The 11,329-nt window shown below is 30.5% G+C and overlaps 1 protein-coding gene across 1 annotated transcript; it reads left to right on the top strand.

Moving 5' to 3' along the window:
• Window positions 1–955: 955 nt before the first annotated feature.
• On the top strand, window positions 956–10,556 carry LOC145755996 (tubulin polyglutamylase TTLL5-like). Its single transcript, XM_082572214.1, has 29 exons — window positions 956–1,148; window positions 1,247–1,356; window positions 1,518–1,600; window positions 1,786–1,892; window positions 2,030–2,160; window positions 2,607–2,689; window positions 2,963–3,117; window positions 3,191–3,292; window positions 3,628–3,827; window positions 3,903–3,984; window positions 4,079–4,140; window positions 4,221–4,276; window positions 4,493–4,537; window positions 4,830–5,053; window positions 5,427–5,502; window positions 5,619–5,748; window positions 5,903–6,506; window positions 6,585–6,708; window positions 6,853–7,034; window positions 7,167–7,346; window positions 7,509–7,660; window positions 7,840–8,055; window positions 8,174–8,248; window positions 8,322–8,480; window positions 8,635–8,751; window positions 8,890–8,987; window positions 9,554–9,768; window positions 9,893–10,038; window positions 10,119–10,556. Exons 1-29 carry the CDS (start codon window positions 1,036–1,038, stop codon window positions 10,160–10,162), a joined length of 4,071 nt encoding a protein of 1,356 aa, XP_082428340.1. The 5' UTR covers window positions 956–1,035; the 3' UTR covers window positions 10,163–10,556.
• Window positions 10,557–11,329: the final 773 nt, after the last annotated feature.

Genomic DNA, 11,329 nt, shown 5'->3' with positions numbered 1-11,329 from the left:
AAATAAAACAAAAATTGTTGTAAAAAATATAGTTTAACTAAAACACTTAAAAAAATAACGTTTACGTTCACAAAAAACGTAAAACCACTTGGAATTTAATTTAAAATTTACGTATTTTTTTCTACAAGTTTTCAACATTTAATTTGCTCCACCTGCAACCTGTGTTAAATTAAACAGACTGTCAACAAATATAACTTATCTTAGACAGACTTACATACTGTAAAGCCCTGTTACCGGTAAATTTGCATAAAAATGCATTAACTACAAGTTTTTAAATGTTTACGTTTCTGTAGTTGACAACGATTGCCCTAGAGAGGCTTAGGTCAATAACAGCGACATAAGGTGTTGGTATGACATTTCATATTTCTCCGTTTCGTGCTACAAAGTAAAATAAACGAAAAAATTAAAAATAATTAGATAAAAGAATAACCTAAAAAACCTTGTAATAAATTTGAATCTAAACAACATAAAAAAATTCTTACAAATTTAAGTAGCTATGTATTATGGCATTAAGTTATCGTATTACCACATTAATTTAATAAAATTAGTGTAAAGCTTTTTAAAAATGTATAATTTATATTAAAAATGAGTGCAGAAATAAATTTATTTTAAATTAAAATAATTAGTTTTGGCAACATGATTAATTGTTGCTACCATTGCTTATTCTTGTTGCTATGGAAATTTAACGTTCAAAATATTAGAAATTAAAGTTTAGCATTAAAGCATTATCAAGGCATTTAAAAGACAAATGAACTAATTAACTAGCTTCTTAAACGTGTATATAGTTTATCTATATTACCAGAGAAATTTAACTTAAAAAATTATTTTTCGGATGGACAAAAACGATTTTTAAGTTGTATTTTTTGTCTTTGCTATTATTTACGCAAGCAGCCATGCTTTGTCGTTGTGAAATTTAATTCATAAAATATTTTATTTTTATCTAAGGGGTAGTTGTGTGTTTTTTAATTTTTTTGGCAGTCTATTGCAATGAAACTAAATTTTTAAATTGGTCCGACAGTCTGACAAGAAACCATTATGCCTGACACGTCTGAAGTAACATCAGATTATTCTGGATCGCTGTCAGACGAAACTTCAACTGAAGAAAGTGATGACGGAGATGAAAAACGCATCGCAACTCGACAAATCAAGTAATTGTTTATTTTTAATAAAAATATCAAAATAGCTATGACTAAAGTAAGTTTATAACCTCATAAAAGTTTTTTTTCTTACATACTTTTACTTTAAGTGAAAATACATCATTGTTATGGACTGGTGTTGGGTCAAAAAGATGTCCTGTGCTAATATTTAGACCCGATTGCAGTGTTGTTAGGGACAAAAAAGCCAGGGCAATAGGAGGTAGGTTTATTTGTTTATTGACTAGGAAATAACTAGGAAATTTTAAATGTAATGTGGTACAATTATAGTTTTAAATATAAAACAAGCTTCATAGGTTTTTTTATGATGCTGCAACTTTGATTTGTGCAATACATTAACACAGGTACATTTGTTTTTTATAGAAAGGTACCACCTTGCTTACAAAATGGTTAAAACTGAAAGTAAATTGGTGAGATCGGTTTTATCGGCATATGGATTTCATGAGGTAAATATTATTTACATTTCTTTGTACTCAAATATATAATATCAATAAAAGAATAATTTTCAATTTACTATAAAATACTATTTTACCTTTGTTGATTATATGTATTGACACATAGCTATTGGTGTCTTTTGAATTAAAGGTAAGTATTATTTTTACTACATATACAGTACATTTTTTAATTTTAGGTGCACCCAAACAGTTCAGATTTTAACTTAATGTGGACAGGGGCCCATCTCAAACCATTCTCGCTAAGAAATCTACAGGATTTTCAAAAAGTCAATCATTTTCCAAGGTCTTAAATATTTACTTTTAAAAAATTGAGCCCAATAAGTAAACCAAATATACATTATGTCATTTTTAAAATAGGTGTTGTTTTCATGTTTAACTATATGTTAGTTGTAATCTATTTTTATTGCTTTTGTTGTCTAGATCATATGAAATCACCCGTAAAGACAGGTTATACAAGAACATAGAGAGAATGGGTCATACAAAAGGACAAAAACATTTTGATTTTATTCCAAAAAGTTACCTTATGCCATCAGAATATCAAGAATTTTGTGGTAAAAAATAGGATAATAAAATACATGTTCCTAATGCATTTATTATAATAATTATTGTGATGTTTTTATGCAAATTTGCCTAATGCTTATTTTTTTCAGTTTTATTTATTTTTTTTTTGTATATATCTTTATCCTCGATGTAGGAAAGTCGAATGCGCGACTTAAACATAGAGTAACATCAGTTACTCCAACCCAGTCTCGAGTTGCCTGTGGCAGTTTGGGATATTATAGAGACTATAATTGCCCGATAATTATACTGCTGATTAATTGCTGGCTCAGCAGAAGTTCATACCGTTTATAGCGCCTTACTCAAGGGCGCTACAGCATGAGATCAGTGGGGATTGAACCCACAACCCCATGTGTGGTGTATATAATTAAAAAGATTAAGTATTTATCAATATAATTACAGCAATACACTAAATATAATTTAACTTCTTTAATTTTAGCTGCTTATGTAAAGGAGAAAGGGTCGTGGATTGTCAAACCAATTGCATCATCGCGGGGTAGAGGAATTTACCTTATCAATAATGTAAGACTTTTACGTCTGTTAAGTAGGGATTAAGGTTGTGTTAACATCACATATGCGAATTAACAAATTTTAAGGTTTCACTCATGTTAAGGATTATAAAGTTATTTTTATCTCATTGTGCAAAAATATGTTTTTATAATTGGCTATACTCTTGTAATATCATACTTGAATTTTTTTATCTAAATTTTTATAGATACTTTGCCAATTGTAATAATTGTATATTTATATTGTAAAATATTTTTAAAGTTTAAAAAAAAACTTTTTGTAATATAGCCCAACCAAGTTCCATTGGAAGACAATATAATGGTGTGTAGATATGTCAGCAATCCACTACTAATAGATGGCTTTAAATTTGATATAAGAGTTTATGTTGCAATTACATCTTATGACCCTCTGCTTATTTATTTATTTGAAGAAGGTTTAACAAGGTAAATTAATAAACTTTGCTTGATAAATTCTTCTATATGGTTTTATTATAAAATGCTATTTTTTTTCTTCTAGATTTGCAACAGTTAAATATGAGAAAACAAACCGGCACATAAAGAATCAAATGATGCATTTAACGAATTATTCTATTAACAAAAAGAGTCACGATTATGTGCGGTAAGTACTTACATCTTGACCACTTTCTAATTAGACAACTACTCGAGTTGGTTCAATCATACTTAAAAGTCTTCCGTTAAACCAATTAAGTTTAAATTTAATTAGATAAAAAAGGTGAAATGTTGCCTCAAAAATCAAAAATTTAAAATAGTTCACAATAATTTAGACAAAATATCCAATAAAACAATATCTTACAAAAAATGGCAAAATTAATATTTATATAAACAATAAAACAAAATGTCTTGTCAATTTCCTTAAAATTCAAACTACAATTGCAACAACCAACTTAAGTTTACCCTAGCCTAGAAGACCTAATTTTTTTATATTTTACCCAGCTGTGAAGATCCAACTGTAGAAGATTATGGAAACAAATGGAGCATGAGTGCCATGCTAAGATACCTCAAGCAAGAAGGAATAGACACTGCACAGTTAATGTTAAAGATTGAAGCTGTTATCATTAAATCGATTATTGCTGCCGAACTTCCAATTGCTACAGCTTGTCGCATGTTTGTACCTCATAGAGAAAATTGTATAGGTAAACAAATGAATATTTGTATGAAGAATATTTAGGATTAAAATTGGACTTTTAAATGTTTTTTTCCTTCTATAGAACTTTATGGGTTTGATATTCTAGTCGATGAAAATTTAAAACCTTGGATTTTGGAAGGAAATTTATCACCTTCTCTAGCATGGTAAACTTGTACTTTTGTGGTGAATTTAAGGGATTTATTTTTATCCTAAATATTGTACTTTTTAATATATGTAAAAGGTTCTATAATATTTTAGTGATGCACCATTGGACCTCAAGATAAAGTCAAGCATGGTAGCTGATTTTTTCAGTTTAGCTGGTAAGATCAATCATTTAATGTACCTGTATAATTGAGTAATGTTGCTCCAGTTTAAAAAAATATAATTTTGTTTCAAATAGGTTTTCATTGTGTTGATCCCTTGGTTAAAAAGAAGAAAGCTGCAGATGCAATGAAAGTAAGACAAATAAATTTGCATGTTAAAAAATCTACAAAACCAATCATAAACATTCAATTCAGTTTCTAATTTTGATTTAACAATCATTTTTTCATAATCATTTTAAGAAAAATGTAGTCGTACAGTAATTACTTACATAACATACATTGTAAATATGCCAATTGTTACATTAAATTAGTTAACGATCAGTAACTTAGTTAATTTTTGTTTAATTAGCGACCAATGTCCGCAAAATCTACCAATACAATGTCAAGTAATTTGGTAAGACTTTTCAGATTATTTTTGCTTGTTTTCTTATCAGTGTTTTAACAATTAAATAAAAAAATTTGTATGAAAGAATGTTTGGTGTAGACCTAATCAGGCCTAATGAACGATTTTTAAAATTTTATTATATTATGTAACAATATAGTTTACTAATTTACATGTCATGTTATCATTTTAACCTTTTAGTAAAACATGTAACTTCTAAGGAATTTAAAATCAACGGTTACAGTAAAATTTTTTATATTTTTTTCTTAAATATTTGTAATCAACTAATTTAATTAACTACTAGACACAAGGAAGTAAAAGACCAGTATCTGCCGGCCCTCGCTCACTAAACGACACTCTAACTAGTGAAGAAAATGCAGTTCTGAAAATGGCCAAGGAACAGTATCAAAGAAGGGGAAGTTTTGTTAGGATATTCCCCACACCCGAGACCTGGGAAATGTACGGCTCGTTCTTGGAATACAAGTCAAGTTTAAATTCATTGTTGGCACAAAGATTATTTCCAGACATGTAAGTTGTTATTTAAAACTTTGTTGAAAAACATTGAATGCTAAATTTACTTTGACAAATTTATTTGAGTATTGTAACGAATCCGCCATCTTGTTGTTTGCGCCAAGGTCTTATCTATTCCTCAGATCACGTGTTTACACCTATTGCCGATCTGTTACCCCTTATCTCTATCACGTGTTCTTAATCACGTGATGTATTAGTTTAACTGTTTCGGATATATTTGTAATAAGTATTCGTGATGCGAGATTGTGAATGGTTGTATGTGTATCTTTCCGCATTAATGAACTATAAATTATAATACGGCTTTTCTTACGAAAGACAATCAGACTCGATTGTTATGGTATGATCTAAATATTATTTATTTTTTTTGTAGGAAAAAATACTCCAAGTCCACCTACGGAGCTTACTCAGGGGCAGTTGCTAGAATTAAAAGTGTAGCCTCCAAGCAGGTGATACTACTCACTTCAAAATTTTCTCGTTGACATTTTGCCTTGAATATTAAACTAACTAAACACAAGGATTAATGTTTTATCTTTGAAGTATTAAAATTTCCTTTGTTTAACAGATGTATGAATCACGGACTAGTATGATATCACAGAGGTACATGCAATATGAACGCAAACTACTTGCTCTTGAGTCAAATAAAAGAAGGAAGGTTACTTCTGCAAGATCCTTACGAAAAGAAACACCAATTGGTATGCTCATTTGTTACACTTACAATACCCTTATGTTTATGTACAGATATTTCTATAATACACACATTTAATGCATAATTTTGGTGTATTTAATTTACTACTATAAGCCTTAAAGTCATTGTTTTACATTTTAAATTTCTTTTTTATCATCAAGGTATTGACAAGGAATCTGCAACTATAAAAACATCAACTCGATCGAAACAAAGTACAAAAGACACGGAGGAAAGTGACAACTCTGAATCAAGTGGCTCAGAAAGTTCAAATGATGTAAAACCTAAAACAAAATCAACACAAAAACACTCATCAGCCGGCAGTGTTAGATCGGTCTCAGTAATAAGCTCAAAATCATCCCAAAAAAAGCAACTGAAACCAGTTCGAGCAGGTTCAAAGCAGGCCCAACCAACTGGCAGAAAAGTGTCCAGTTCATCTGAAACAGCATCAACAAGTAGCTCATCAAAAACCAATGTTAATGACCGTGGGGCAGGGGATATGAAACCTAAACCAGTACAAAGAGTATACATGTACAAGACTAACTCAACCACTGAAAGCACTTATGCATTACAGAATGGTAATAGTTTACATCCTAGTGCTAGCACAACCCCCGATCTTATTGAAGCAGGGGGTGGTGAGGAAGAAATAAAAATCAATGGTAAACAACCGATGAAAAGTAGAAATGCTGTGATGTACAAGACGCCTACTGCTAAAACAATTTCCTATAAGAATGTTCTAGAAAGTTTAAAAAATGATGGCAACCTTGGGTTAGTATACATTTAATGTAACCCATTTAAAAATCCACACTTTTAGGCTTATTTATTTTTAAATATTTTGTTTTTTAGCAAAGTACAAGCAAGGCAAGCATTTTCAGCATATTTAACCAAAGTACAACATCGTCTTATCTTAGAGGCAAAATCTCATAGCAACGATGCACAAGAAACTGTTTCCAAACAAGAAGAACAAATGGTAAAAAATGTTACAGCTATAGCAGTTAAAAGGTCACCAAATAAATCTCAAATTAGGCAATGATAAAAGCATAGGCGAAAGCTAACTTTAAGCACTATACTATCTTTACTTTTCATTGGGTCTAAAATAACTTGTTTTGTTTAGGACTTAGTTCTTCGATTTTTAAAGCGAGCGGCAAGTAATTTACACCAACCCTTTTCAATAATGGTTCCAAGCCATCGTTTAATGCTGACAGATCGCAAACGGATTTTATCCAAGCAACTTGGGGATTTTATCCAGATCTACAACCGGGAAACAGATCAAATGGAGACCAAAAATCACATTAAGTAATACAAATACTTCTTGAAGCAATCTTTTTTTATTAAATTTGGACATAAAATATCCCAATATATATAATTAGGCTCAATTTGTCCATATATTTGGTATTAAACGTTTTTGTTTAATTCTTATAATTTCAGCCTTAAATCGCCACCTGATAGAAATACAAACAAACAAAGTATTCCAGATATTGATTTCCAATCATTTGTGAGCTCAGCATCTGAGAACACTTTGGAAGAAGTTTTGACAACTTACACACACAAAAATAAGTCAGCTTCTGTGTTTCTTGGGGCAAGCAAACCAAAATCCTTATCAGCTCGGTAAAATTTTTACATTTCTATGATTTTCCTAAAAAAATATAAGAAAAGCTTGTATAATTTTTTTACTTAAAGTGTCATGAGGATTTTCACTCGAGAATTTTTTTTTAAATTCTTTTTAATTTTTTAATATTTTTAATGCAACAAAACTTTTCTACAAAACAGTGAGGTTGGGGACAAGACCCATGAAAACAGTGTGAATAGCAATTCAACACATCATCAAAACTCGCCCCCTACCAGGTTACATCGGGAGGCTTTTGCCAATAAAAGTGATGCGCCGAAAAGTCCCTACATGAGGGATGAAAAATCTTCCACTGGTATTATTATATAACAGGCTTAAATAATACAAAATGTGTAAATATTTATTCGATGTAAGATGCTACAAAAGTATTTGCAGGTTTCTTGGTAATTAAAACTTAATAACATGGCAATATTTTGCCCAATAAACATAATGGGAACATTGTGTTGGTAGTTTTTGACTTAGTATTTTCTTTAGTAAGCCACAAACCACACCACACAAGTTCACCTCAGTCCACATCATCGTACATGAAACTTGCTCGTTCCCATTCAGCTAGTTCATTGCATCACCAACCCCCTTTATCACCTTACCATTCCTCCATCAACTTAACTGAAAAGTATATAAACCCTCCTCCACCATCTAATATGCTACAACGAAGGCCCAACAGTGCTAAAGTATTCAGAGAACATACAGGTATTGGAAAAGTTATAACCATAAAAAAAATTAGGATACTTTTGCTAATTTAATATAAGCTTTATTTTATGTAAGGATTTATATGTAAATTAGAATTGTTTTGTTTTTTTTTGTATAGAAAATGGTGTAACAACAACAACACAACCTCTCAGTTCCAGCTCTATGCTTGGTGGTAATATGCATTATCCTTCTTGTAAGTACAATAAGATAATAAGATGTTTGATTACACTTAAATTTACATTCACCATCTCTGTGTTATTTTATAGCTGCCAACCAAGAGGCCATTGCAGATGCACTTCAAAGGTTAACCAAGAGACAAGCAGCAAGGCAATATTCTGCCTCTGTACAGCTTAATGCTCTTACTCAACATTTATCGAGTTTAAACCTTACAAATATGAGCAGAAACAGACCTCCCTTACCCAAAAGTTGGTTGAAAATATTGATCATCACCAAAGAATTTTAAAACTCTGTTTTTATTTAAAAGTTATTGTTTATTTAAGTATAGCCTTCTTTTAGCAGAAGAAGATAAGTAAGAAATTTTTGTGCCTATAGCATCTTTAATACGGTTTCTTTTAATAGGTGAGCTGCAGCAAATAACTCCAAAATCCACAAGTTTATGTGATCTAGCAACTTCAGATCCTTCTGTACAAAGCATGGTAGAACCAAGTCATCATAACATGGACACATATCAAGAAGGTTTTCACAATATATATGTATATATAACCTTTGTAAATAGAGAAAAAGGGCATTGTAACATAAAAGATTTTCAAATTAAGAATCTTATTTTTGCTAATACAAAACTCCCTAAACTTAATTGTTTCAACTCTGTTCTAGCAACTATGAAAAAACTACAAAGAAATGTGGCCAAGGATGATTATAACACTGATTTAGGGCTTCAATACAAACCTAAACAACCCACTGTTATGTCCCAGGTAAACTAAAGTAATTTTAAATCCATGCACAACAACTTACCAGTTTATAAAAGGCTACCAATAAGTGCTGTAAAGAGTTTAGATTTAGTCCTAGAAAAGATGTATTTATTAGTAATGTTAAAGGTAATAGCAATATGGAAGAAAAGGTCTCAGGAAATAGTTTCAATACCAGGCACAGAAAAGAAGTAAGTACTGTGATATACAAGCTTTCAACACATAGACCAGAAAATATAGCTTTTAATGAACTTGAATGCATGTTTATTAGAAATGCATTATCCGATTCTTGCCTTTCCAATGTTCCATCAATCCCTGACTTAACTTACTTAATAGAAGAAGTTCATCATTTAAATGCAGAAACTTTAAAGCATTGTCCAATGAGTATTGCAAGACAAAATGGAGTAAGACTTAGACTAGTTTAACAAGACCTGAGTAATCAGTAGAGCAGGTTAAACCAATAAGAATGTTTCTAAGACAAAAGTAAAACTACTACGACTTTTATTATTAAAAAGAAATTATTTCAGCATTGTCATCAATTGATAAAAACTAAATTTTATTGTATATTTTAGGTCCATTCTTTACATGGTAAATCAATGGAAAGCATATCATCAATGAAGAAACCGACCTACCACAACAATACTGAACCACTTGGTTCATCAGAACACAATTCAACAGATAGATCGAACAATTCCGTTCACTTTTCTACAAACTTACCCAAACCACCTCAGGAATCCAGGTTAAAACAAAGGCCACCAGTGCTGAAGAAAATCCCAAGAAGTTTCAAGTAAGATAACACTAATTAAGGTGCCCAAAAACAAATTTAAATGGGGTCTAATGTTTTCTATAATTGATAAACAAATTATAAACCATTATTATTAAAATTGTATAAGAAATAAGGATTTTTTTAGGTCACCGTTACTGACCAATGGCTCAGTTGATAGTTATACAGCGCAGGCCAACTTTTATGATAGTCTTAAATATAATCCACATACTGGATCTACTGAAAACAACTATAATGCTAAGCCAAAAACTCAAACCACATTTGAATCTACTGGTAAATATATAATACAATTGAAATACAATACGGTGACAACAATTTTTACAAACAAATTTACTTTTGATTTTATTTTTTAGATAAGTCTGAAAGACCTGGCAGTGCTAGACCGTGGAAGCCTTGACTATATGACCAACAATAGGCCATTGTTAAAGAGTATTGTGATGTCACTGTTACTTTTTTACCTTGGCAGCGATAAAGATTTTACCTTTTTCTTTTTTAGAAGCAATTTTTATATGTTTTTATATTTTCAATAATTTTACATAATGACGAATTTGCTTATGAAGCAAATTACAATACCACACTATTTTAAACACATATAAAACATTTTAAACACATTTTCGTTTTGCACGTTCTGTAAATTGTCTTGATAAAACTTAACATAATAGCACATATAATTTCTTATTTTTCTACTTAAACTGTTAAAGCTGTATTTAAGCATTGTAAAAGGCAATCGATAATTTCATTTGTGCCAAAACTGTAAAACTATTTCATTTTGCATTCTATACAATTCCTTCAAATGCCAAGTATATTTCTTTTATGTCTTTGTTTGTACAGCTTATAATAAATTTTTAGTCAAAATTTTTGGTATCGAATTGAAAGAATGGTAAAGGAGGTATATTGCATTTGATAGAGGGTTGAATATAGCTTCTTACAATAAAAAGGTGTTTTAATAAACAAAACCTATCTTAAAATGGGTCATCATTTCTAGTTGGGGGTTTAAATTTGATGCTAAGAACTATCAAGAATATCTTTTCTTTCAATTTATTAAGATACACAGATTTTAATAACTATTAACCCGAATAAGAAACCCATATGATCTAAATTAATAAGAGCAACAGCTTTTGTGCAAATAATAATATTGTATAGACAGAAGTTAACATAGTTTTGTCGGGTCGACTGAAAATGAGGGAATGGAAATTGAGGGAATGGAAATTGAAGGAACGGAAAATGAAGGAACGGAAAATGAAGGAACCGGAAAATGAAGGAACGGAAAATGAAGGAACCGGAAAATGAAGGAACGGAAAATGAAGAAACCGGAAAATGAAGGAACGGAAAATGAAGGAACCGGAAAATGAAGGAACGGAAAATGAAGGAAAGTGAAAAAAGGAGTAGCGGAATCCTAAAAAAATAAAACGCGGAAATACCGTTGACTGTTTATTTAGGTTTACTGTTATTTATTTGAGAACTGATAAGCGATAATGAGTTAATTTTTATTACCCCAGCATACCCTAACCCTCTTTTATAAAATGCCCGTTTATTTCTAAAATAATATTGACTTAAATATAAA

Source organism: Corella eumyota, chromosome 6 (assembly GCF_963082875.1).
Source record: "Corella eumyota chromosome 6, kaCorEumy4.1, whole genome shotgun sequence".
NCBI lineage: Eukaryota > Metazoa > Chordata > Ascidiacea > Phlebobranchia > Corellidae > Corella > Corella eumyota.
The sequence above is the reverse complement of the archived record's forward strand: the minus strand, read 5'-3'. Positions and strand labels throughout refer to the sequence as shown.

What these genes read in the sequence shown, in the direction of transcription:
- LOC145755996 (XM_082572214.1), top strand. Translation starts at nt 1,036, where the DNA reads ATGCCTGACACGTCTGAAGTAACATCAGATTATTCTGGATCGCTGTCA. An exon ending in AAAGTCAATCATTTTCCAAG is followed by an intron (nt 1,893 to 2,029) that starts GTCTTAAATATT and finishes TTTGTTGTCTAG; the next exon opens with ATCATATGAAATCACCCGTA. An exon ending in TTTGAAGAAGGTTTAACAAG is followed by an intron (nt 3,118 to 3,190) that starts GTAAATTAATAA and finishes TTTTTCTTCTAG; the next exon opens with ATTTGCAACAGTTAAATATG.